The sequence below is a fragment of the Etheostoma cragini genome, chromosome 21, assembly GCF_013103735.1.
Source record: "Etheostoma cragini isolate CJK2018 chromosome 21, CSU_Ecrag_1.0, whole genome shotgun sequence".
Classification (NCBI taxonomy): Eukaryota; Metazoa; Chordata; class Actinopteri; order Perciformes; family Percidae; genus Etheostoma; species Etheostoma cragini.
In genome coordinates, this window is record NC_048427.1 from 7,388,261 (window position 1) to 7,415,592 (window position 27,332).

Below are 27,332 nucleotides of genomic sequence, written 5' to 3' on the forward strand. Positions count from 1 at the left end.
TACAAAAAGGCCTCGAAATCAACATGCACATGCAACCTTCCGCTTAATCCTTCATGATCTTTGGTACGTTCAGCTTTTTACTGCTTTTTGTCTCATGTTATATTATGAGACATCACAACCTCTGACCCATACAAAAACACTTTGAGTCTTTCTTAGTACTGGGTGCCGAAATATAACAGCTGTAATTTATTCTATTTTTCAGGAAACAAAATGTTTCTATCATATTGCATTGCTTTTAGGAAGGACAGCCTTCCTTAAAGGTGTCTTTGGAAATACAGGCACATACTTAAGAATAAATGTTAGTTGGCTAATATAGTCCTTCACAAAGTGTAATAATAAAACGGTAATAGCTTACAAAATGTATTCAAAAAGTATGTACCCTCCAGTACTGGTAATAAAGATAATAATGCAGATACGCACTAATAGTGCATATCCTTCTTAGTAAAGACTTGTTGCATATTTTATACAGAAAACATTTCATTTAAGTTATTTCTGGAATATACAAACATGTAAAGGAGAATCTGTATCTGGGAACTTCCCTTTAGTCCCAACATATTGGACATGAGCGAAGACAGACACAGAGCAAAGTTCCTTAATTCACAGTTGGTGAGATTCATAGTTAAGAATATTCACATAATGATAACTAAGTAAGTTACAAGAACCCAGCAAATGCAAAATACTCGTCCCCACTGAAAGAGACTGTAGACAAATGAGAGTCACAGTGTCAAAGAGAATATGTCATGACAATAAACCGTTAGATGCATTACAGTACAATATAGTTAATCATGTCGTTTTAGTAATTCAAATACTTGGATAAAACCTTGGAGGAGTACGTAAGGCGAGTAGAGTGTGTTATTGCACGCGGCGGCAGTAGTAGCCGAGGACTTTGCATTTTTCACACAGGTGTTGTGGATGCTCTTTGCTCTGGTCTGATACATCTAACCCGTCCGGTTTCTCCAGAGGTCTCTGGAACAAAGAAACAGGCAATTACTCATCACAGACAGAGCCGTGAAGGTTTAAAGTTTGGACACACTTTCCAATTCATTGCGTTGCAGATTCTCAATGAAGGCATCAAAACTATAAATGAACACATATGGAATTATGTACTGCCACTATGTACAACAAATAAGTGTGAAATAACTGAAAACACTTCTTATAGTCTAGTTTCTTCAAAGTAGCCACCCTTTGCGTTTTTGATAGTGCTGCAAACCCTTGGTGTTCTTTCAATGAGCTTCATGAGGTAGTCACCTGAAATGGTTTTGGTGTGCCTTGTCAGGGTTAATTAGTGGAATTTCTTGCCTTATTAATGGAGTTGGGACCATCAGTTGTGTTGTGCAGAAGTCAGGTTGATACACAGCCGACAGCCCTATTGGTCAATATTAGAATTCATTTTATCAGTTTATTTTTATCGATTTTTTCGCACAACCCTAAACAGTATATAGTTCAATTGTACAGGATTTGATTTCCAGTTAAACTGGTTTGTTAAGGACAAAGAGTAAACGTAAAGCAGCTCTTGGCCTCAAAGGTCAAACGACAAGGAAAAATACCATAACAACCCGCAGTTAGCATACAGTGGGTTTCTGCCATTTTTGCGGTGAAGCATTTGCCTTTATACTTTCTGAGTCCTTGTGTACTTTTACCTGCTTATGAGGGTAAACGTTGATGTGGCACTTGATACATTCTTGTCCCATGTTGGCCCATGAGTTCCCGCTCATCCACTTCCTCTTGCATTTAGGGCATTTATATTCCCCGAAACACCTCTTCTTTCCCTGATATGGGGTCAGGCCTTCACCTTTGGGTCGAGCCTGAACAGAAATATAAACCCGACAACAAACATTACCGACCTTGTGTGCAACCTACTTGAAGCTTTACTACATTACTTAGTAATTAAAAATTTGACATTTCTCACGTGTAAATGTCGACAGATGTGCTAACATTTTGGCTTTTGACTCTTGCCACCTTTAACTGGCGGAGACTGACCGACCTATTTGGTTTCTTTGGACGGCAGCCAATTCAAAGCTCTGTGTGGTTAGAACGGGAAGTGATTGCAGCCCTGTTGGTGGTTAAGAGAGGCAAGTTTATGGAGTATTTTTGTCTTAGGAAATGAGATGATTATTTGTGGCTTCTGTCAGTGCAAGTTAAAGAGCTTATTTGCTTTGATGCTTGATTACTGCGGCCCTGGAACCGTGAGCCTTGCATTTTAATGGAACCTAAATTTTCTAAACTATAGAAGGACAGTGTAGAAATGTAGAAGGTGTAGGAAAGTTTAAATTGTTTAAAGGAAGTTAGGATATATTGTAATGTTTAAGTGTAATGTGTCCGTTGGACAGGAATGTAGGAGTCTCAGCTTTCCCATTAGAAATGAACTCCATCCCTCCAGCTGTGTTCCCGAGGGACCGTAAAGGAGGCCCCAGCCTGTGGGCAGACCAATGGGAGAGGCCCTCCCTGCTATAGGATAAATACCTTAGCCTCTCAGTCATCCCTCCCAGCTGGCTCCGACCCACCAATCAGGACACAAAAGATCTTAACGGGGAGGAAATAAAACCCAGATGAACTCTGCACTTGTATAACATGACAAAATCTTAAACCCATCACAACAAAATCATTTCGACAAGACTAGTTTAAATTAAAAGCACCTTGGCTGAAAAGTAGGGCAAGTCAAAATTAAGAATCTGCACCAGCAGAGGAGCCAAAGTTCAAATCTTGTTTGGATTTCACAGCAGGAACATATGTCTGGTTCGAAACTTCTTAAAGATAATTTTATTCATTTCCAGGACTACATGTGTTTAACAAAATATGTTTAAGGTTCAACAGTCAAGTCCCTGACTGTGAAGGCCACTGTGAAGCATTTTGATTCCTGAGTTTTCATCATTTAGCCACCATGAGGCACTGTGGGAGGTCACTTTTGATGGCAACCCTCTTTCCTAAGCGCCTAAAGGGAAAGCAGACGAAGCATCATCTTCCTGAGGGAGGAAACAGCTTTCATTCTGCAGAACAAGCAAAACAAACTCTACCTAAAGTCTGGAGCCCACAGGGCAGAAAAGGGCATGGCACAGTCCGGAGTTTCCACCGGTTCTATCAAAGATGAGACACTGACAACCGGCAAATGAAAGTCCAACTCCTGACCAAACAGTAACTGGAGGCTCTTATGGGAAGCAGGAAAGTTTGAGAGAATGCAGAGAAATACACAAATCCATCGTCAAGCCTTCTGCACTCATGACTTATGAAGTATTCGCACAGGATCATTTTTCATTTTCTCCCGTAAGATGCATTTTTGGATAGTTCATATTTTATAAATATATATTTTTGAACTAAGACACTGTGTGTGGGATGAGCAATATAGCCAAGACATCTCAATATTAGTCTTGGTTTCATTTTCCAATATCTATCTCACGATTGTTAGCTATAGCTAGTGTGGGCAAAATGATGGAAAGCAATCTAAATGAAACAATTTTCCATGCCTACTGTACATCATTTGTGGGGCTAGGTAAATGCTAAAATGTTAAATTTGATGGAAGGTCTTTGCAGCCTGAGACCATGTGTGAGAAACTGCTTTGTTTTAAGATAAATAGTTTAAATTAATTTATGATGTGCATTAACAACTCATCCCATCCAAAAGCCATAACTCTCCAGAGTATGCAGAGCAATGTAAAGCCAGATTTTAGGACTGCTGCAGATAAGCTTGGCCTGGATCCCTGCAGCCTGGTGAGAGAGGCCCAGGAGGTTGGCTGCCTCCCTCTGCCATCATCTGGAAACCATCAGGATAAACAATGGACAACTCCAAATCCTCACCCCCTCCTCCTCTTTCTCTCCCTCATTCCCTCTCTCCCCCACTTCCATAACCCCATGAGACATTCATCCTGGAGAACACAGCAACACCAAGCCTATTGGATACCATGTGGTCAATTACTCCACACTAACAAACCCACAGTGCTCTCTCTCCCTCGCTGGGTTTAATTTGTATCAGACCCCCACAGCATCAGGGAGAAGCCCAGCTGTTACCAAAGCAAAACAACACATTACTGGCCAGACTGAAATCCACAGCAATAGGACTGCTATACTTTAAAGATTCCTGTGTTGTCTTGAGTTATACTTTTCACTATCTTATGAAATGAATGGAGGGTTTAAAGCAAAAAACAAATGACGTTCTGTTTTCTTTAACAAGAAAGAGTGAGAGAATTACGAAAGAGAGCGAGAAAGAGAAAGAAAGGGAGAAAAAGTGAGAGAAAGAAAGAGAGAGAGATTTTTATAGAAGACAATTATTACTGCAGCCAAAGACAGGTCAAACGATTAGTTAAGTAATTGTTAACAATAATCATTGAATTGCTTGTTTTTTATTTATCTCCATATTTTCAATCTTGCATCAATCCCCTTGTTGAGAGCATGCAGCCAATGCAGCCAAACTAGCAAAATGATTTCCTCACACACACACACACACACATACACACACAGACATTATTCTTCTCAGCATCTATATTAACACACAGGGCTGTTTTCCTAGAAGGAGGATTATCAACCAAAACACACTCTGCTCCATCCAGAGTCAGACTGAGCGCCAGTCCTTGCAGTGGGCAACTTGATGACACACACAGCTGTAAAGTGGCGTTACGTTTCACAAATGGTGACTGACAGGGTCAGGTGGGCTGGCAGACAAACAAGAAATGCAACAGCACAATATTCCCAACATCTGTTTCCAGAAGCTAAAATCTTACAACTGTAGGTTGCCAATGAGTTTAATTTCATTGTCATTTTTAGTAGTTGGTGCAGTTATATTCAGTGTTGTACCGTGAGAATGATACATTTTAACAACTATCAATTGGGAAAACAAGAACACAGAATAATTTATTTTGAAATGGCAGTCAAAATGTCTGATAGGTGTACAGTAGGCATAACAGCATTAACAGCTTCTGTTAATGAGGGAATTGCTATCTGCATATCCACTACTCAACCAAATGCAGACTACCTGCTAGCAAATAAGTGTGAGAAAAGAATCCATTAAGGAGATAAATCCTTTCCGTCTTTCTGTCATTAATCCTCCCTTATAATACATGAGTAACTTTAACTTTAAGCAGGGATGATCTAAATATTTGATAGCAACTCAAATACCCAAACTTGCTGTAGAGCCCCTGAATCCCACAATTGTGTATGCAAACTTATTATAAAATGTACTTTTTCTAATCACAAACTTTAGTATGGCACCCCCAAATACCATTAGTTAATATTGTTGTTTTAAAATCTAAAAGATGTGTTATAGATCCCACAAATCCAAAATGTGCTATACCTCCCCAAATTGTAATTTGTGTTATTACCATATTAAGTAGTAATTTTAACTTATTTTATAACAAACGACAGCCTAATTGAGACGACATAATGGATACTGTAAATAAAAAAAACAAGTTTAAGAAAAGAAATGTCCATTTTAAATTCTAAAAATCCATGACAACAGAACTGTAACTCCTGTATGAAGCTCATTTAATACGATTGAAACCTTCAGAACACTTAAATAGTCCATCTTTTTCCAAATTCAAATCTGATGTGAACCTCAGGAATAACTTTATTTTGACAGGTTTGACTTGGATTAAATCAGAGATATTTTTAATATTGAAAATGGGATCAGTGTTGTGTTTTTGGACAGGACACTACTTCAGGTGGAAGCGATACAGTTCATTGCCGAATGTGTGGAGAATCTCAAGCAACACTGTCTGATTACTGGTGTTTTTGTTTTCACTGCTGCTAAACGTCTTATCTGTCGTCAGTATGCTGTCTGTTGCTTTTGGCCGGATCATCTGTTGAGGAGGATGAGATAGATAGAGAAAACCTTGGAATGTGGGGTATATAGACTCCCTCTGATAAACAGAGGCGGTAATCTACTCAAAGCTAATGAACATACTGTATAGGAAAAGAATGCTGAGGAGCTCAGTTTTTACACAGTCACATGTTTTTAAGATACATCCCTTTATGTTATCCTGGATGATAGTTGTGGATCACAGAGGGGGAGGTAATGGAAATGAGGGTGAAATATTAAAGAGCTGCTAAAGGATGCTACTAGAATTTTGGTGATTCTTATGTTGCGGTGTTAGATAGTGGTCTTAATAGTATAGGTTTTCCTGATAAAGAATAAAGAAATCAGTCAAAAATACTAAATACTGTGGGATATTATTTTATGTTAAAGGAAAAGTTTGACATTTTGGTAAGTACACTGTCTTGTCAAGAGTAAATAAGTAGGTTGATACCGTTCTCATATCTGTACGCTAAATATGAAGCTACTGCCAGTAGTCAGCTAGCTTAGCTTAACACAAAGAGTGGAAACTGGGGAAACAGCTAGCCAGACTCCTTTTAAAGTTCACAAATTTACACTGTTCATTTGGTCTGTTTAATCCGTATGAAAATCAAGGGGGGAAAGCACTAATTCCTATTTCCTGGTAACAATGTTGAACTTTTCCTGTAATGAAGAGCAACAAAATAGAGTCATCGTAAGGATATTAGATGATGGGATGATAAATAAAGTAATTTAAAACTCGTTTCAATTCTTCAAAGACCAGATGTAAACCAAGATGTTCCTTCTGCAAGCCTTGCAATTATCACAAGTTCCCCTTTCAAAGTAATTATTGAAGCAGACGTTTGCCTTCCATTCAAATCTGATTGAACTGTAACTGTAAAGACATACACCCACTTCCTGTGCTACCCACTGTTTCCTAAAACACATTCTGGATGCAGACGTTTCTGGAAATCTGATCACTGGCCCTTTAAACGAGCGTCCTACGGCCGCTGCTCTGCATAGACAGGGACAGAGAGAGACGGAGATGACTGCGGCCAAGCAGAGCTGAGCGAACAATACAGCCTGACTTCCTGACCTTTGGTACCACGGCCCCTCTGGAGAAACAATGCTCTCCTTATTTAGCCCAGGCTCTTCCCACCATACACCCATCTACTGCCAGCACACTGTCACTAGTGTATTCTCTTTACAGTAACTGGGTTCAGCTACTTAATTGGCAAAGGGTCATTAAAATGTTATGACCCTGGGTTAAGGGGTCAGAAGGTGTTAAACGTGCAACTCATTTGGCCGCTCGAGTGAAAATGGAAACATTTTACATTCACAGTACAGAAGACGTTGAGATGATTATCAGATGAAAACATTGAGTTAAGAGATTTTTCTGCAACCCAACACTTATTAAGACATCAAACGCGTACCAACAGTAGGTATTTCAGAGCTACAAATGCCTCCAATTCCAGCCAACAACAACAAAAAGCAGTTTGTTCGTTAGTTACAGCTTCAGAAGAACGTTCAGCTCAACTTCAACTCAAGAGGCCTTTTGTCATGACAACGGCTGTGATCTTGCGATGGGTCTGAAATATTAGCAACACATGATCAAATCTGACATCATCTTTCTAAAACAGAGAGAAGCGTCCGAGAGCCAGCCAGCAGAAATGATTTCCAGATTTTGCACATTTAAAGGGGCGTGACTGCAAAGAAGAATCGTAAATATCTTAGAGTAATCCTTTGACGTCTTAACCCTCTAGTGAAAAAAGTAACCCAACTCCACCACTACGCTGTCAACAGGATGTTTAACACTCACATGGGGAGCACAGCATGGATAGCTTATCTAATACCTTTCAGTGGGGCTGCAACTCAGATGCATGGGCTCCACCTTAAGTAGCATTATTTTTCATCTCCTGAGGCTTTCACTGATGTACCATGTGTTCCTTTATCAAAGAAAGCAGACTTTTTAGAGTTGACATGGGCCCCATTCCACCCAGAGAGAGGCTGTTAAAGGCCCTGCACACCCACTTCCTGTGTTCTTCTTCTCTCATCTTACTGAGTCGTGACATTCTTTGATTCCTGTCCACTGCAGCTCCATTGCAAATCAGTCAGCTATGGAAGCCTGCAACAAACAGTCCAAATGAACTCACTGCTGCCAATAATATATGTCTTATTCCACTCCATTAAAAAAATGCTTTTAAAGGGATTTTATTCTTTATTTGAAAGAAACATGTTGTGCAAAAACTGGTGTGTTAAGGATGCAGCCTACACAGTGTCCCTTCTAGTCAGGTTATACATCAATGAGGCCCTAAAGACTCAAAAATAAGTGTCAGTTGAAAAAGATGTTAGAAATTAACTCTCAGCCATTTTCAAATGTATGTTTGAATCTGACAAAACCAACAGTAAGACTTTTTTCCGCGTAAGTCCAGCTATTCACAGATGTGAAAATGTTAAGCGCTATAAGCTTACTGCAAATTATTTTCTCCACATTCCTCACATTCCTCCACTGTCCGTGTTTACTGCTGAACTGCACCAATCTCCTCTGTGTCGGCGGTGATGAAGGTGACAAGCTCTTAGAGACAAGGCTAGAGGAGAGAGTGATCAAAATGTGCCCAGGACAGATGTGAGCTGATAGAAGGACTCTTCCCACATTTCTGCTCCTTGTTTTTTACTTAAAGAAATATTTTGGGAAGTAAGCTTATTCAATTGCTGGCAGAGACAACGATTGATACCGGTCTCGTCTGTACAGTAAATATGTAGGATAGCTGGTGTCAGCAGTGGGGTAGCTTAGCTAGCTTAGTTTTAGTCTGGCTATCACCAGACTAAGCCAAGCTCAATAGAATTAAGATTGTGTGTTGGTCTGGGGAGTCTAATCTGTATTTTCTCTGCACAAGAGACTTGACCAACGGGCATAGTTCAAATGACTCTGGATGCAATTGGATAGTCCTTCATCCAATCAGACCAACAATCCGGGTGGCATAGAAGCAACAGCGGGATTAACGGGTTACTGCACTTTTGTGGCGTTAGGTGGCCACTATGTTGAATGTAAACAAGAAGCTGCTTGGTCACTTCTCTGTTGTCATTGTGTTAAACCGGCCAATAGCGTGCCAGTTTGTGATTGGTTCCAAAATTGTTTCCAAAGTTTTGAACTGAAGCAGGAGAATTAAACGTGCAGGTTTCCAGACCGAGCTGCAGGGCTACATCAAATCGCTGGCAGAGTGGGCGGGGTTTACCCAGTCTAGCTTAGCTTAGCATAAAGACTGGAAATGGAGGGAAACTGCTAGCCTGGGTAAGTCCAAAGGTGACACAATCTAAAGTTCACTTATTAACATATCTAATATCTCTAATCCATACCAAAATCTAACTGTAAAGCCAACGATTCACTGTTTTTGAACAGAGCCAGACTTGCCAGTCTCTATGGTAGGCTGAGACAACAAGCTGCTGGCTCCCGCAACATATTTACGGTACAGACGTCAGACCCTCGCCTTGAGAGCAAATGTAAATGTGCAAGTGTATTTCTGAAAAATTCCAATTATGCTTTCCACCTCACACAGCAGGAATTTAACACCAATGAAAGTGGCTACCTGTGTTGTAAAATTAAATATTTTTAAATGTTATAGCATATAAATTGATCTCTTGCATCAACAACATCTTATATTTTAGCAATAGCCTACCTCCTGTCAGATATTTGACAATGAAGAAATTGCAAGATCACACCATATTATTATCTATGGAATTATGTTTTTTTTCTTTCACACTAGAAAAAGCAGTTACAATTACTAAAATTCTTTTACATAAATTGACAAGTAAAAGTTTAGCAGCTATTTGAATTTCAATCTTTTGCTACTTTGCTTCCTGTCCATCAGTCATGTGATTATTTGCATTTCACGTGACAAATGTCAGGCGTTTCACTATGAACATGATCAATGGGGAACCACAGCTGCACATAACGCAATGGTAATATTTCTTTCTTGTTTGGAGGAAAGGGTTTAGTTCCACAAAGAAAACCTATCATCTTTCATTAAAGCCAGCTCCCAGATCCAATCTGGCATCTGCTGCTCATTACCAACCTTCGGTGGTACATCTAACTCAAACGTGTGCTGAGGATTCTATGTTACACTGAAATAAATTACAAACATATTTTTCTTAACTTTGATTGAATAGCCTACCTACAGCAAGGGGGGAGCTTGTGAACTTGAAGTGAGAACCAGATCAAGTATGTCATCATATTCCCATAATGACTTTCAACTCGTCAGACAGCACCTCATCTGTTCTATGAAACACACTGACACATTTTATGTACTGCTCAACACACTGCACAGCAGTTTCTGCACGTGACTGAAGTGCAGCATCACTGACTGGCTCACCTGAGGGCAATCTTTGATGTAGTGGCCTTTGTTGAAGCAAAGGTGGCACAGGTAGTTGGGCGGTGGCCTTTTGCTGGGCTTGCGTGTCTCAGGGGACAGGGAGAGGTCAGAGAAATGGTCCGCCAGAGAGCTCAGGCCGTCCACGATATTGTTGAGGGACCCGTAGGGTGAGAAGCTCTTGTAGAAATTGTTGTTCAAGGCCTGTCAGAGAAAAAAGAAGTATATTGTTGTGACTCTTCAATGAAAGAGCATTTCATGCAGCATGTCAGTCCATCACCCTGATTGATTCTCCTGTTTGTGCTTCTGACAGTAGCCGACATTATTTCAGTTCTGCAGATGTGTTGCCTTTACTGCATTTACACTGTGGGCCAATAGTGTCCATTTCCTTGTTAGAACAAAATGCCTTTGTAATGCATTCTTCTAACTTGTTCTATAGGCATAGCACAATCAGCATCATTGTGTGCATCTGGAGGAGACGGGTGCTATGGCACCAGAAGGGCAAACATGAAGAACAGCCTGAAGACACTGACTGTTTACTCAGAAGCAGAAAGAGAATTGTGATCAGATGCACAGTGCAGTGGGTAATGTTCTGCATGAGACATCAAACAACAGCATGTCTGTGGCATGTGTGCAGTAAGTTACAGTATGCCATTTTGAATTGTTTCATTTATTTTTGGTGTTGAAAAGTGATTTTCTAAGTTAAAATAGGACCCTATTTATTTTTTTATAAGGACCCTTTTTTATGTCCATTTTCCTTACTTTTCCTAAATGGGTCAGTATTAAATTAAGCAGCATCAAGCCCCACTGACTGAGCACAACAGACTCCTCTGACCAAGCACAGGCCGGCCAGGGTGAACTCTAACATTTAAAACCTGTGAGAGATCTTTCTCAACCTGCCATTCCTCATCCAGCTGCACACTGAATAGTCTGAACACACTCAGGCACTATACCAGAGTACAAAACACATATTCATGTACTACCCACTCACCACCGTGCGACCCAATGAAAGCATGCAGGTGAGGTTTACTGTATGGTTAACAAAAATAAGCTGGAGTGGAACGTGTTGGCCTAGGCTTATATCATATTCATCTTAAGAAAGACGTTCTTGACATGCAGCATAAGAAAAAGAAGAATGAGTGGATAAAAGTTTTAACAACGTGTGCATGTTGTAAACTACCATGCAGGGTGTTACCATGAGCGCGTTATGACAGCGTAACATGACATGAATTCTACCTCACTCCTCAGATGGAAGAAGTTGTTGAGATAGTTGGCGCTCAGATCAGCTGCGCTTCGCTTGGAGATATTGATGTCCTGAGGAGAACTTTCCGAGTCGGCTTTGAACGCATCAAAAGTGCTGCTCTGAGTGTCTTGCAAGGACATATAGACCCAGTTGAGCAGCTGTGCAGGTTGGTACACAGGGGCACCAGTTTCTATTGCAGACATCATATTGTTTTGAAGGACTGCGCCTCTTGGAACAGCACCGTCAGTACCGCCTGATTTTCTGGATCACACAACTTCTTTCAGTCATCCCCCTTGCTCCGACTGGATGGCTGTGATCCTTGTGTTCACCTGGGGAGCCCTGATGGACCCCAAGTAACGGGACAACAGTCACGGGGGAGGGTGCAGTGGCAGCATGAAGCGCAAAAGCCTGAATGCCAGTGGGAAGCGTGAAGCAGCGCTGCAGCCAGGACTCTGGGCTGCGTCACAGCGAATAGGAGGTCCAACATGAGTTTGCATCCTTCTGCTTTACTTGTCCTTTAGGCCTACATATAGGCTGTATCTGACAAGGAAGGGGGACAGCGAGCACTGAATAACGTAGGCCTATTTTCCAAAAACGTTAGGCCTACACAGTTTTTTGTTTGACTTTTTGTGCTAAATCTTCTTGTAAAAATCAATGTTACAGTTTAGTTTTTAGAACAATTCTCTTACTGCTGTTTGCAACTGATGGCTGTTTTGATTAGGCTATATTGCCAAAAACGGATGTAGCCTACAATATAATTATATATATTTTTAAAGAAAAACCATGAAAGACTTTTTATTTATTTGGATCACATTGATACATTGCATTGCGGAGAAGCAGACTGCTGCCATCTAGTGTTTTCTGTTGATACTGAGTGTAAAACCTCATTTAAATATTAGGAACAACTCATGTTAGCAGATTTAACTTTTGAAAATATTTTATTGCCTAGCCTACATGCCAAGGACTATAACAATCTAGGTAGGCTGTTCTACGTATTTTTGCAATAATATCACCATACAAACAAATCTAATACTGACAAACATTTAATTGTCCTCCACAGTGAATGACACGTTCTGTCACACGTTGTCTGACTCAAAAACAGGTTTTATACTGGTCAGACTGGATAATAATGGAGCAAAGGTTAGTCGTTAGCAGCAAGATCTAAACGGTAGGCTCGTTCGAGATGAGCCAGTTCTGCGCAGATTCGATCACCGGCGACCGGCGACAGTTGCTTTTAATCGACTGCCAGTGCTGGGAAACGCCAGCCTCTCAGCTGATTTAACAGCGGATTGGTTCACAATCGACTCAACATGATGACGTTTTATGCAAACTTTTTATTGTTTTTGAATCGGAGATTTTAAATGCTATTTGTATGATTTAAAGTCATAATCTGTACAAAACACATGTTGTGTGGCTGATAGTAACGTTTAGAAGTTAGAGGGACTAAATCCGTTCAGATGACGGGTCATATAAGTTTGTTGTTAATTAAAATCAGCAAGAGATTACATGTAGAACACTTTGAGAGCTACTGTGTCATAATTATAACAACTAGAGACTGTGTAGCAGCTGATATGTGGGCCTGATTATATTGTATTACATCGGAATCGAACCAATGTGTTTTTGTCACTTCCTGTTCAGCCTAAAGGCTACTGAAATCGGCAGGAAACTGTCCGATTTTACCGCAGCTTTTTGTCCCCGCCCCCGGCTGCTGACGCCTGCTCGCGCCCACTTTACAGGCGAGGCTCATTTCATCTCGAACGAGCCACCTCCGGCACGCCCAGTTTTTATTTTTCCTATGACGGCGAAGGCATAACCCGCCTTACTCTCCCTCTGATTGGCTAGTACTTATTGTCTGCTCTGGTTGGGCTGGTACGATTCAGGCAAAATGATTGGTTAGGGGAAGCTATGTCAGGCTAAGCCAGAGGCAGAGTAGGGCGGGCCATGACTTCGCCATCCTGGGAAAAAATCTCCGGACGACGGGGCTACTCCTACTCCGGCTACTCCTGCTCTCTCTCTGCTCTCTCTCTTCTGCTCTCTAGTCTCTTCCTGGATTGGAAGTCAATAGCTGATACGTAAGTAACCTTAACTATTTTGTTTTGGACTGTAAATAATCGCTAATAAACTCTTTCACTGCGATGCAGGCGACTATGCCGTTCAACAAAGCACTTGTGCGGTGTCTTTGAGCCTGTAATGTAAGAAATCTGCGGGGCCTAATTACATCGACAGAGGTGTTGAGCTGAACAGACGGAGGACTTTCTTAATTTTAAGCCTTAAAATTACGTCCTGACACTTTTAACTGCATCAAACGTGTTAATCGTCCCTCCTAGTAATGTGTTTACATTGGATGCTAAATCTTTGAAACTTTGTCCGGGAGGATTGTTCAACGTTAAAGGAGCGCAGGGTTGGTAGAAACTCTTGGACATTGAGATTACACAACTGTAAAATCTTAGCATTACAGCTAGTTGGCGAGTTGAGAAAACCCAGGCCTGTGGTCCTCTTTTCAGATCAGTGTTTTTTTGCTGCTTTCCTGGGATCTTCGTAAAAAAACCGTGTAAACATCATCATGTAGCAATACTGGTACGTTGGTTACAGATTTGGTATAGAAACCAAGATGTTTTTTATGGACATTATGAAAAGCCCACCGGGGATTTATACATAGTTATCATCATTGCGCCGTTATGTGCTGTGGTGGGAATACTGGTATTTACGATAACACATAAAAGCCCCACCAGTGCCTACAAGGGTGAGGGAGAGGGCGGGAATAGGGAAGTTGACAGTGAAACGCCCTAAATGAAGACACGGCGGTGTGTTTATGTCCGCTTAACCAATGTCATCTGTTTACATTTTAAACCTTTACCTACACTAACAGCTCTAAATTAATCATAATTGTACTTCCGTATCTCGTAAATTACTATAAAGAAGTGGTACGATTGTGGAATGACACAGAGACCATTAAACAGTTGTAAAATTCCAACAACTAGCTAGCCAAATGGCTACAGTCCCTTCAGCAGGACCTTAGGGATCCCTATGGGTGTAACTGAAAAGATTCAGCGACATTTGCTATTTTGCATTATGCATTAGTTGTTGGGAAAGAGGAAGAAAAAGTTGAACTAAAAAACAATGAGCATTCTCTTTTTTCATCGTCCTGTTATGTATCGAGGCAGGTGGAAGTGGTGAGTTTTAGTCGTCGTAATGGAAATGTCAAACGTGGAGTGTTATCTGTAAGAAACTCAAGTGAGGTCGGGGTCTAAAGTTGAAGCTCATTCAAACATTACAGCAGTTGTGGGTGGACGACGGAGCACGTCGACATTATGACGACAACAAATGGGTGTGGGGTTGTGTATCTGTTTATTTTAGACAAGTAGTGAGAATATGGCCTACTAATAATAGATGGTTGTTTTCAAAGAATTGTTTTTGCTGATATTTGATAGCTCCCTGTTTGGTGTTTTGGCCTTTTTGACCAAATAGTTAGGTAAGTACTCAAGAAACTAAAGTTCTTGTTTATGTGACCACATCAGAAAACAATTAGGATTAAGCAAATTAGGAACTAAATTGAAACCAACATTTATCTTAAAGTGCTCAAATTATGCTTTTTTGGCTTTTGCCTTCTATATATATTTTTTGTGCATGTTATAGGTTTACAAAGTGAAAAAAACCAAAGTCCACCCCAAAGGGACTTACTAGCTCCAACAGAAAACACTGTTGACAAACTGCTCCACACAGCTCTATTGTAGTTCAGCCTTTACTTCCATGATGAATGTGCCTCTATGGACCTCTAAATACAACTATGAACCTGAAAATGAGCATAATATAAGCCTTTTAAAATGAAAAAAAAAAAAAAGTTTCCTTTTTCAAAGGTTCCCGGAAACGGCGTTGCAGTCAAAAAGAACCATGATGATATTGTATTATTTTGACACTTATACATCATTGTAACAACCCACAACTTTATGTCACCTCCAGGTTCTGAAGATGAGCTACCCAGGATACCCTCCTCAGTCCGGTGGATACCCACAACAGCCAGGGGGTTACCCATCTCAACCAGGGGCATATCCACCCCAAGCAGGGGGCTACCCTCCTGCAGCAGGGGGCTACCCTCCAGCAACAGGGGGCTACCCTCCAGCAGCGGGAGGCTACCCCCCACAGGCAGGCGGATACCCACCTCAGGCTGGCGGATACCCACCTCAGGCCGGCGGTTACCCTCCGGCAGCAGGAGGCTACCCCCCACAGGCAGGCGGATACCCACCCCAGGCTGGCGGTTACCCTCCTGCAGCAGGCGGTTACCCTCCCCAGGCCGGTGGCTACCCTGCCCCAGCTGGAGGCTTCCCTCCCCAGGCAGGAGGATACCCAGCACAGTCTGGAGCAGGAGGCTATCCCTCCATGCCTCCTGGAGGTGAGGCTTTGAGATAGTCTTTTGACTTTTGAGGATTACAAGCAGCATTTCTCTCTATGATTGTATATAATCAGACCTGTTTGTTAAATGAATTGCACTTCAACGTCCATTTTTTCTTTGCAGGTGGAGGCTGGGGTGCAGCACCAGGCGGCCAAGGAGTGGTACATTCCTTCTTATCTCACTCTAAACCTCTGCATTGCCACATCAGTAATAACATATAGATGACTTAGTCTCTTGTTAGCTTAAATCACCTTATCTTCTACTGAAACCTGTGACATATGTGAAACATGTGACAAAACTCCAATAACCTTTGTCCCATGGACTTAGCACTTACAGCTGTCCTCTGTTTGCAGCCAGGAGGGGCTCAGCAGGGATACCCAGGGGGCCCCGCCCCAGGCCAGCCCATGCCAAATTACCCAGGAGCCCCCGCAACTAACCCCTCAATGCCTGGATATGGAGGTGGAGCTCCAGTCAACCCTCAGGCACCTGCTATTTCTGTAAGATACATTTGTCATCATCCTAGGTCTTCTCTGAAACTATGTTTAAGTGCACACACATCTAATGTGCAGTATTTCTTATGTTTTCTATTTATATACAGCAAGGATACAGGGGTTCTATAAAAGACTTTCCAGGAGCAGATTCACTGAGAGATGTTGAGGTTCTTCGAAAAGCTATGAAGGGTTTTGGTCAGTAACTGGTGTTTATTTGAACATGCTAAACCCATCAAACATATTGTCACTCAACATTGATAAGCACTGTATTTGCTCAGTCCCTTCTGTCACACATCACAACTTGATTCTGAAATATATTTTGAACAGGCACTGATGAAAAAGCCATTATTGAACTTCTGGGAAATCGTACCAGCAAGCAGAGGGTTCCAATGGTAGCAGCGTACAAAACAACTTATGGGAAGGTACGTTTCCTAATACCTAAGATTTTTTTTGTTTTTTCCAGTTTAAATTCATTCTGTAATCTGTTGCTAATCATTGACCCCGCATTGCAACTATATTTAGTTTAACCATGTTCTCATGGTCTTTTTTTTTTTTTTGTCTTAGGATTTATTTAACGATCTGAAGTCTGAGCTCACTGGAAACTTTGAGAAACTTGTTGTTGCTATGCTGAAGAGCCCTTCACATTTTGATGCATCCGAACTGAGAGAAGCTATAAAGGTTGGAAACTCGATTTGTTGTCTCAGCAGGTGTTTCAATGTCAGTTTTGTGGTCCAAACTGCACTGTGTGACTCATCTTGTTGTAGGAAAAATAAGAACAATAGAAAATCCTCTGTATTCACGTAAAGGCCAGACAAGTGTAAACTTCAGCCATGGTTGACGACCTCAGGCTGTTAAGTTACTCTGTGAAGCAGGTGTGTCAGTGAATGTTTTACTGAGGCTTTTCTATATGTTTGCAGGGTGCAGGAACTGATGAAGCTTGTCTGATTGAGATTCTTGCATCACGCACCAATGCAGAAATTCGGGAAATCACCAGAATCTACAAAGCTGGTGAGTTCCGGTCTTAGCGTTTTTATATTTTTAAAATTCCTTTAAAAAAAAAAAAAAGCTATTTTTTTCAATGACATTATCAGTAGTCTTATATCATTTTATATAAAGAAATATCTAAGACAATACATACATAATTTTACCATATATATTTAAGGGTGTATACCCTTATATACAGTACCTTTTTATAAAACATTTGAATTATTCCCCATCTGATCATTATTCAATATACAATACAGGCCCTTGTTTCATCAACTGTTAATTTACGGCTATACTAGTATTAGTCATTATAGTAAAAAAACAAAACAAAAAAGTCTAGCAGTTAAAGCACAATAAAATGTTTTGATTTTAGGTAGTGCAACAACCCATGTAGGTGTACTGAAAATGGATTGTGAAAAAGTAGTGTCTAAACAGAATGCAAATAAATGTATTTTCCTAAAAAAAGCCACACCTTCATTCCAGAGTATGGGAAGAGCCTGGAGGACGCCATCAGCAATGACACCTCCGGTCACTTCCGCAGACTTCTGATCTCTCTCTCTCAGGTAGCTGCTGCACCATTTACACCTGAAGCCACATTTCAGCTCATGTGAACTTTGAGTGTTGACTTTGCCATTGTACTCCGCCCACGTAATGTGTTTTTAATGCACACAACATGCCTTACTATATCTAGGGTAATCGTGATGAAAGGGAGACGGTTGATGTTGCCTTGGCCAAACAGGACGCGCAGGTACTGGTTTTAAGTTGGTTAGCTGTTATTACATTCTTGGAAAGTAAATTGCAAACCTGATCATGTTTGTGTGTGTCTGCGTGGGCGACAGAAACTGTATGCTGCTGGGGAAAATAAAGTAGGAACTGATGAGTCTCAGTTTAATGCCATCCTGTGTGCTCGCAGCAAGCCTCACCTTCGAGCGGGTGTGTATTTTAACCTTGTTGTACTTCTACCAGATTATTTCTTTTCCTCCCTCAATTGAAGTTAACCATATGACTTTTGTTTTTCTTGTGTCATAACTGCACCATTTTGATACCACGTATTTCACACGTTTTCAGATATTATAGCTGAAACTGTCTTGCCTGCGATTCTTGTCTGTTAGTCTTCCAGGAGTACCAGCAGATGTGTGGGAGAGACATTGAGAAGAGCATCTGCAGGGAAATGTCTGGCAATGTGGAGTCTGGCATGGTGGCCGTGGGTACGTTCGTTGGGTCTCTTTTCCAAACCTTAACCAAACTGTAGCAACATTCCCAAAAAAACATTTAAAAGCTTTAAGTGTAAATTGAAGTCACTCGTCAAGATATTTGTTTGGAAAGGCTTTCCTAGACTAAAAATACCTCGCTGATGCAAATAGGCGTCTGTTTGTCCTAAAGACCTTGTAAATTATTGATTGATTGATCACAAGCAAACTCTCTAAATGTGTTGTATTGAAAATAGAATAAAATGTTTACATTTGCATCAGAACCCCAAATGATAGCAATTGCCGCTTCCTTCCTAATTATGTGTTTTAAACAAAAGTTTGACTCGGGCTTATTCTCAAAACCACCCTAGGTTGCATTTTGGTGAGAGTTACGCATTAAGTTATTTCAAATAGGCCCCACCTAAAGAAATTTGGCACCCGATTACAGGAAACCGCTACGGAATGTAAACATTTTGGGCTTCATCCGAATATGTCTTAAATGTAGTTAAAGATTGGTTGAAAAAGTTTAGTTGGATTTGTACAAAATTGTTTTGCACAAATTAAAAATGGCTTGGAAAAAACTTTTTTACTGTTAACTCTAACTGAAAAGTGCTGAGAACAAAACCTTTTGGCTGAGAGCAATATATATATAATAACATACTATACATGAATTATAATGCAAGAACATACTATATATAGTACATGAATTATAATACTAACATACTGTATACACTTGAATTATAATACAATAACATAGTGTACTGTACATACATGAATTATAACACAAGAACATACTGTGTATGTATATATATGAATTATAATACAGCAGCCTCTCTTTCTCTATTGTAGTTCATATTTGGCTACATTGACATTGAATGCACGTTAGTGTCTTGTGCTGTCCGTTGGATTTTAACTCTTCTTGTCTCTTCATTTATTTGACTTTTTATATTTTTACAATGTCTGTCCCCCTAGCAAAAGAAAAGTGTAATATTTTCCTGGTTTTTCATATTCATACAAGACTTATCTGTTTGCATCTGCTCCTTTTCCCTAGTGAAATGCATCAGAAACCCACATGCCTACTTTGCTGAAAGGCTCTATAAGGCCATGCAGGTACATCTGTTCTGTCTATCAACCCATTTTATTCTAATACTCATATATACACATATCTCCTGCACTGATGTTGTTGTGGGGAGACAGAGTAAGGGCCCGTTTCAGAAAGAGAGGTAATTAACCTCTGAGTCAGTTACTATGATAACTGAGCCTGTGAACCTAACCTGGTCAGGAGAAGTGTGTTAGTGCAGTTTAACTGCATGAATAGAAAATTGGGTTGGTTTATTAACCTTGTTAGGCAGGCATGGCATTTCCTTTTGTCGATGATCCCGTTGATGAAGAAGCTGTATTACTTTGCAGAGAGTTAAACATACCTCGGTAGAAGATTTTAATGCCCCGACTATAGATGTATTTCTTCCTAGTTTATCAGTTATGTAGCCTACATAACCTTATCCGTCCTCATATCACTAACGTCACCCATCGTGAGCATGCTCTTACATCCTAGCACATTCTTTGTGTCGCATTACGTGTTTTTGCAGATGACAGTTTTCTTTGTATTGGTGATGCGGAGCATGTTAGTAAGGCCACTGTATAGCAAAGCGCCGTCAGAAGAATGTGACTCGCTCTGAAACGTATTTTAAAACATTTTTGTAGTGTTCCCTGGACACAAACCAAGTAAGCACAACACAAAAAGCGTTCCAGAGTATTGCAGGTGACTGATGTAAACCCTTTCAAAATAAAAGATTATGAATTATAATTCTGTTAATGATGGTGCTGCAGCCATAGAATGGGTTAGTAGATAGCTAGGACTTTTTCACCCACAGGACTTTACCTAAATGAAATAGATTATAGGGTTAATACCATTTCACCAGTAATATTATACTTACAATTAAATATTAGGTTAATACACTATATTGGAACTTACACATTGACACTAGCAGCAATTTTCTCCCACAAAAATTCTCTATCTTTTGCAGCAGTTGCTGTGTTGCTTTTTAAACTAAATATATCTTCAAACTCACTGTTTTTTTGTGTTTTTTTGTATCATTGCTCCATTCCTGCTGCCTTTTTATTGTGGTGGTGCACCCACTCAGAGTTTAGTTACTCTGAGTGGATTGAACCACCTCAAATCAGTTCTTCTGGAAGCAAAAACTCTGAGTTTTCCATCCCAGGGTAAAACAACTGAGAGTTGAGGGTTAGACTCAGAGTTTGTTAAACCTCCTCCCTGAAACGGGCCCCAGAAAATCCCACTGCTGCAGACAATTAAAGTGACACATTGTGATGTGTTGACAGGGAGCAGGGACCAAGGACACAACCCTCATCCGTATCATGGTGTCCCGCTCTGAGGTAGATATGTTGGACATCAGACAGGCGTATGTGAAGGCTTACGGCAAATCACTGTACACTCACATCTCAGTAAGTCCCATCAACTATGTTATTATGATAATCACAGTTACAGGTTTCCCTTTTTATGTAATACATTGGAAATTCATATTGATTTTGCTTCATCTTTCAGGGTGATACCTCCGGGGATTACCAGAAGTTGCTGTTGAAGCTGTGTGGAGGTAACGACTAAAAGAAAAGAAAGATGACCCTCCATACGGACAAAATATATGTCCACACTAAAATCGTTGTTTTTGGACCATATATCACCTCCGATGCATGCAGTTAAAGTTAGTTTTCCTATGAAAACAGCCAATCATTTGTATTCCTTTTGTAATCTCTTTAGTGACATTATAGATTCATATTTAGCTACTGTTTGTAGTAGATGATTGCCAAAAAGTAAATATATATTACTAAGATGATATTTTTTTTAAAGACACAGTAGATGGCTTTGTAATTATTGGGTAAAAGGTGGGGTCATAAAGCAAAAAGTGGATGCCCAAAAATTTCCTACTTGATGAAGAAATTAACCATATAACTATGCTAACTATATTATAGAATAGTATTTAAAATTGCTGAACTATAGTTATCACAAAGGAAAACCTTATTTGGAAGAATAGCTTCAGAAAAATTGAAGAAGTACAAGCCGAGTGTCTAATATACAAAGTACATATAAAAGGAACTATTTAGCATATGCACTTCTGTGTTACTGAGGTGAAGTGTACCTCACCGCCACTGTGTCAAGTTAATATATACTGAGACTAAGTTTCAGCAAATTACGCATGAGCATATATATATGACCATTTAAAGCTTGTTAAACTTGTGACTATTACATTCTATGCAAATTAGCTTTTCCCACTACGGTATATTCTCTATATCAGCTTTACAAAACTCTTCTGTGCTCTTAAAATGAAAACTTTTTCCAATCATTGTTCAACATTTGCAGACAATGTTGCCTTTTTCCTGAATGCTGAAAAGCCAAAGCCTAAAGACAGATGATCTTGTGCCTTTTGTCAGGGCTTACCCTGTCCTCTCGCTTACCCTGTCCTCTCGCACGGCTGCACTAATGTGATCCTTTCCATTGTTTAGTTGATGTTTATTTGTTTACATTTTCATAGTCCTTTACCGGTTTGTATGTTTTACTGCCTGTAGAGGGCTCTGGATTCTGCTGCCAGTTTGCCTTTAAGCTAAATATCTGTTGCACCTACTCTACTTTGCAAGCATATTTTCACATTTCATTTTAATGATGGTTAAAATACAACTGATGCCTTTTAATGTTCATACATATTGCCATGTCCTAGTGCCAGTCTCTTGCAACTTACAAAACCGCTACCTTTCATTTAAATAAAAAACAAACATTGTGGCACATCTGGATTGTCTTTGTGAAATGGGATAATGTGTTTTGAATGAAACATTGACTGGATTTTCCTCTCTGAGCTGACTCACAATGAGCAATTTGCATTTCAAAGCCAACCTCATATTCACTACCTTGGTCTGTATTACGACGAGTGAGCCAAAATCCTCAGAGCATCACGGGCTGCATGTTTTGCTAAAAGGTGCGAGCAATGTGCCTTTACATAAGTGGAGCCTCTGTGCATGCGATTTGCTGTATTACCTGAGAGGAGGAGAACATGTCCAGGTTTGCTTTGCAGCTCAAGTGAAATGGCGCAGAGAACTTTTTCTTAGGGCTATATATAGTGTCCATATTGGAGACACGGACGTCCTGAAATCGTCTCTCTGTTGTGCTCACTGGCCTCAAAGTGCAGCCTCACAGGGGCTGTGATGGGGAGACAAATGTCTTCACCAAACTTCACTTATTCCACACCGTTCTCACTTGCCTGCTTCTCATATACACTCAAAATAAAAAGCCCCCACCTGCAAGGGGACAAAGAGGGATGAATATTTGATGTTTATTTTTGTGTATTTTCTTTCAAGTCAAGACCTTCTGAAATATATAGGTCCCCCCCCCTCTACTTTTAGAGACAAAACCAAGCACTTCCCTGATCCTGATTTCTAGAAAAAGTCCTTTAATTATTTACATGTGGACTTGATAGCAGGATGCTGCACGCTTTCTGGGGCTTGAACACACTTCGATGCACACACATCCAAATGATGCACTTTGTCTTATTGGAGATATCAGACACATGTATACAAGAGATTTGTCAATCGACAGCATCTGTCTGCGTCATTGGTATTGGTGGGAGTCTTTAAGGTCAGCCTCATGGTAGCTCTCACAACTCTGGAGCTTTCTCTTAGTTAATTGACAATATAATGGATTATCAAGAAAATTTTGGTTTGAATTTTGAGTGACTAATTGCAAGAAAATCGGATTCAAATCTCATCACAAAATGAAATCAAATGTTTCACTATTTTGAAAAACGGTTCTATATTACCCATGTTTTATTAGTAAGTTTTGTGTTTTAAACGGTTATTATGAAGAAAACAACAAAGACAGACAAATGAAGCAATTTTCACAGATAAATTTAACCATAATCTGAATGATTTTTTTTATTTTGTGAATCTATTGAGATTAGTCCAGTACGTTAGTCCATGTTCTGAATAAATTCACATCCCCGTCACTGGCCTTTAATGTTAATGCTGTCTCATAGACAATCAGTAAAAGTAAGAATTGACCAAACTGTAGATTTGTAGTGGATTTTCTCCTGTTTCTCGCTGTCCAATGAGGAATGTGCGGTTAGGAGATATTTGGTTGCCAGGGACATAATCCCACGTTAAACTTCATGAGTGCATATAAGAAAATTACAAACCCAAGGATTAGATGAACAACACATAATGAGATGTAGCTGCAGATCTCACTATCCAGCCTGCACGGCTTGAGGTTCATCCTCTGATATTTTACACAGAGGAGCATTAAACCCATCCAACCTGTTTTTATTCTTTTATTTTTTATGCGGTTTAAGAGACCCTTGTCTCATTCTAGTGTGATGGTTTTAAGAATGTACATAACTCCTAAACATTCCAACTAGTTTTCTTGGTGAGCGCCAAATGGATTTTTCCTGCAGGAAAAATAAATGATTTGAGTTGTTACATAACCACTGACATTGTTCAAGCTGTGCTAAACGTAAATGTGGAAATGTATAGGCACTCTGTGTACTGTATTAAGCTTTAAAGCCAAGCCCTGTGCGCTAGCTTGCTCCAGATGAAAGTTACATTCCTCATACAGGCGAGACACTGAAGCCCCTTAATTATACAGAGCACTGTCAGTAATTTTGGTACACAAGCTCAATGTAGATTTCCACATTAAGCATTTCTGCAGTTCAGCTGCCTGTCCTGAGGCTACAGATAAGCACATGTAGATAATCTTATATATGATTCCATTGCTTTTAGATCCTTTGTTTCTTAAAATATGAATCTTGTGTGACGTTTGCCTCATGTAAGATCTGATGGATTATGTGGAGCAGAAGAAGGTTCACAGAGAGGGGAAGATGTGTCAGTGGACAATCCAGAGGAAGAACAGATAATTATATGATCTGGAGCTATACAATCTGCTCTGAAAGATATCAAATCTGCAAATAAAAGTTCCAGGATTTCCCTAAAATAATGGCCTATTCAGAAGTGTATAACCCAGGTGCTGTATCAATAACTGCATTCACTGAACAGATGGGGCTTTGGAAAGCAAAGTACAAATCAATAAATGAAAGTTGAGATATTTTACTTTTTACTCCATTGAAGTTAAGTAAAAGCTTGAGTTGCTTGTTACTTTACAGATAATTACTTATTATACAAAGTAGTCTATATAGAAGGCTATACATGAGCTTTAAATAGCCTTTGCACTCTCTTAGATGAAACTGAAATGTAGTGGAGTAGAATAAAGTAGCATAAATTGAAAATACTCAAGTAAGGTATATGTGTCTCCAAATTGCACTTAAGTACACTACTTTAGTACTTCCATGTTACATCCCACTACTGGGTAAATTATAATAATATTTTTCTTAATGGGATTTTAAGCGATGGGAACCAGGTGCGTCTAAAAACAAAGCCCCGCCTTCGTTTACCTTAAACGTCCATTGCACGGAAATATGATTGGCACAGAGCTACAGCTGCTCGCACGGTGAGACATGGCGGAGTTTGTTCTCTGACAGAGAGAGGCTCTCGAAGAGTTTTTTACACTTTTAAACATGTCGAAAGAACTTAATTTCAGGAGGACAATGTCTCCGTAACGTGTGCGTAGCGGAGCTTAAAGAGGCAACGACGGGGTTTTTTTCTCGGGAAGGACGGAGCGGCGGTTTGGAAAATGTGTTGTCATCTTCGTGCAGTCAACAGCCTTGGGCAACAAATATGGCTACTTCTTGTGTATCCTTCAATTCGGGTTGAAACCCGTCCCGACTGGTCGAGCGGGATAGTTTTCGGGAGTTACGTAGCGTTAGTACGAAGTGAGGTTGACTACCAGAAACGTAAATAAGTTGAATTTGTCCCGAAGCTGATTTTGGTTAAAGCAAAGCAAAGCTGAGCGAGATGGAGCCCAAGCATAAAGAGTTGTTGGAGAAATGTTACCAGAACTTGGTGGAGTCGATTACAGATGCGGACCGAGTTGTGGATGTTTTGGCTCACTGCGGGACCATCAGTCAGTCTGAACGGTACGAGCTGGGACACAACTGCTCCTCCAACCCGGAAAAAGTGGACCTTCTCCTGAAGATATTGATAAGGAAGGACAGAGACCATTTCGCAGAGTTTTGCACGGCCCTGGAGAAGACTCACCCTCACCTGCACTCTGTGCTGCTGGATAGCAACGGACCAGTGGATCACACAACTGGTAAGAAGCAGAATACTTATCTGGCACATAACAATGAAGTAGTGCATTGTATAAAGGCATGCAGAAGCACTTAGCCTATATAGCTTTAGTATAGTGATGTATCATGTGTTGTGACTTATGTCTTTTTATTTTGGTTGTGATCCAACCTGTTTTCGATCCTGTTCTGGGCAAGCTCTAACTGACATTAGGTGTATTGACCATATGACAACTTGATTAAGGGCATGACTTTTCCTTTGGGCTAAAAGATAGAGAGAGATAGGGCCCAACTCATGTGACGTGATGCTTATTTGCACACACTACCGTGCTTGTTTCCATTGCCATGTCACTAAAAGCACAGCTTGCCAGCCTTTTTGTGAAAGTGTTTAGCCTAATGGACCTAAACAAGACTCGAACAATCAATTTAGTGACAGCAGAGCTGCCCGAAGTTGTGTGTGAGTTTGAATCAATAACCCACTCTATAAGTCAAATTAATGAGTGAATGAGTTTGTTAATGCACACAGTGACTTACTGTAGAGTGCAACTACTCACTGTCAGAGTAGAGGATGAAAGATGTCCGTTTCATTTGTGTCCTGGTACAAGTACAACTGAATATTGTCATTATCACATAATCTGTTATTAATTTGATAATTGTTTGTTCTAAATGTCAGAATATGCCATCACAATAACCACAGAGCCCATGTTGATGTCCTCAAAATGCTTGTAGGGCTGCTACTATTTAGTTATTTTCCCACAACCCAAGGTGACTTTTGTCCCACCAGCAGACCAAAAACCCAAACATGTTCAGTTTACTATCACTTAAGAGAAGATCTGACATTTAACAACTTGAACAAGGACATTTTTTTTTGCTTTTTAGTTCAAAGTAGTTGCTTATTCATTTTCAATTGATTGATCAACTGACTAATCATTTCAGCTCTGTCTTGTTTTGTCCCGACAATCGTCCAAAATGCTGAGATATTTACTTATCAACAAAACAGAGAAACAAAGCATCAAATCCTCCCATTTTTAGAAATTCAAATCGGCATATGTTTGGCTTTTCCGCTCTATAAATAATGTGGATTGTAATAAATTTACACTCTACCTATTTCAGCAATATACAGCACACATATTTTTAGTAAAACATATTTAGAATAACCTTTTTACATGTTTCGCAACTTTTAAAGGGAATATCGATAGAGTTCAAGCTAAGCATTCAATTCTTATTCTACTGTGACATAAAAATGGTCACTTTGCACCATTTTATACAAAAACGGCTATATGCATTGAAATTAGATTTAATAACATACTCACATTCCACATTCATGCCATCTAATCGACTGGACATCAGTGATTTTTGTTTCTTAACATAAAACAAGTTGTAGACAATACATGTCCCAGCCTTCTGTAGAATTCCTTTGGGAGACTGTTCTCTGCAGTTCATTCAGAGTAATATGAGTGTAATTCTGTCCTGTTTTCTCACCAAAATAAACCACATTTTCCCACACAGGGAGGAGTACCATTTTAAATGTTTCTTCCTCCGCTAAATCCCAAAGCTACAGGAACAACTTTTTGTTCTCCAAATGCTAATTCATTTATCATCCAATTCAGTATAAGCCCAACCGTTCGTGATTTATGTCCTAAGACATGTATAGCACAATATTCCCCAGTAGTAATTCTTGCATACTCTACATGGTCCTTGCCCAGCACCTCTACTGTACCTTTGCAT

The 27,332-nt window shown here is 40.0% G+C and overlaps 3 protein-coding genes and 1 long non-coding RNA gene across 7 annotated transcripts in view; 2 read left to right on the plus strand and 2 right to left on the minus strand.

The window, feature by feature from the left end:
* Positions 1-812: 812 nt before the first annotated feature.
* LOC117937182 (zinc finger CCHC domain-containing protein 24-like) lies at positions 813-11,846 on the minus strand. Its single transcript, XM_034860964.1, has 4 exons — positions 11,362-11,846; positions 10,129-10,329; positions 1,641-1,805; positions 813-966 (listed from the first exon to the last, which is right to left on the minus strand). Exons 1-4 carry the CDS (start codon positions 11,572-11,574, stop codon positions 853-855), a joined length of 693 nt encoding a protein of 230 aa, XP_034716855.1. The 5' UTR covers positions 11,575-11,846; the 3' UTR covers positions 813-852.
* A 1,330-nt stretch (positions 11,847-13,176) lies between these two features.
* On the plus strand, positions 13,177-21,432 carry anxa11b (annexin A11b). 2 transcript variants are annotated; one of them, XM_034860801.1, is made up of 16 exons: positions 13,177-13,440; positions 15,329-15,434; positions 15,498-15,758; positions 15,882-15,919; positions 16,112-16,255; positions 16,357-16,444; positions 16,577-16,671; positions 16,814-16,927; positions 17,167-17,257; positions 17,717-17,796; positions 17,925-17,981; positions 18,073-18,166; positions 18,346-18,441; positions 19,475-19,533; positions 20,767-20,889; positions 20,990-21,432. In XM_034860801.1, exons 2-16 carry the CDS (start codon positions 15,338-15,340, stop codon positions 21,047-21,049), a joined length of 1,497 nt encoding a protein of 498 aa, XP_034716692.1. In that variant the 5' UTR covers positions 13,177-13,440; positions 15,329-15,337; the 3' UTR covers positions 21,050-21,432. The 2 variants fall into 2 exon arrangements, with proteins under 2 accessions (XP_034716692.1, XP_034716691.1); XM_034860800.1 differs by having other exon boundaries at positions 15,329-15,758.
* LOC117937100 lies at positions 13,367-25,656 on the minus strand. Its single transcript, XR_004655099.1, has 4 exons — positions 25,647-25,656; positions 21,690-21,888; positions 16,987-16,990; positions 13,367-13,376 (listed from the first exon to the last, which is right to left on the minus strand). It is a non-coding gene; the product is annotated as an uncharacterized LOC117937100 (long non-coding RNA).
* The window catches only part of LOC117937095 (disks large homolog 5-like), a 30,997-nt gene continuing 28,558 nt past the window's right edge, over positions 24,894-27,332 (plus strand). For 2 of the 3 annotated variants that reach the window (XM_034860764.1, XM_034860766.1), the window contains exon 1: positions 24,894-25,630. In XM_034860764.1, the coding sequence (XP_034716655.1) occupies positions 25,333-25,630 (298 nt within the window). In that variant the 5' untranslated portion in view covers positions 24,894-25,332. The remainder of the gene's footprint in view (positions 25,631-27,332) is intronic. The other variant, XM_034860767.1, reaches the window with a different exon arrangement.

What these genes read in the sequence shown, in the direction of transcription:
- anxa11b (XM_034860800.1), top strand. Translation starts at nt 15,338, where the DNA reads ATGAGCTACCCAGGATACCCTCCTCAGTCCGGTGGATACCCACAACAG. An exon ending in AACTGAGAGAAGCTATAAAG is followed by an intron (nt 16,928 to 17,166) that starts GTTGGAAACTCG and finishes ATATGTTTGCAG; the next exon opens with GGTGCAGGAACTGATGAAGC. An exon ending in TGGCCAAACAGGACGCGCAG is followed by an intron (nt 17,982 to 18,072) that starts GTACTGGTTTTA and finishes CGTGGGCGACAG; the next exon opens with AAACTGTATGCTGCTGGGGA.
- LOC117937182 (XM_034860964.1), bottom strand. Translation starts at nt 11,574, where the DNA reads ATGATGTCTGCAATAGAAACTGGTGCCCCTGTGTACCAACCTGCACAG. An exon ending in TCTTCCATCTGAGGAGTGAG is followed by an intron (nt 10,330 to 11,361) that starts GTAGAATTCATG and finishes TTTCTCTGACAG; the next exon opens with GCCTTGAACAACAATTTCTA. An exon ending in ACGTTTACCCTCATAAGCAG is followed by an intron (nt 967 to 1,640) that starts GTAAAAGTACAC and finishes TCTTTGTTCCAG; the next exon opens with AGACCTCTGGAGAAACCGGA.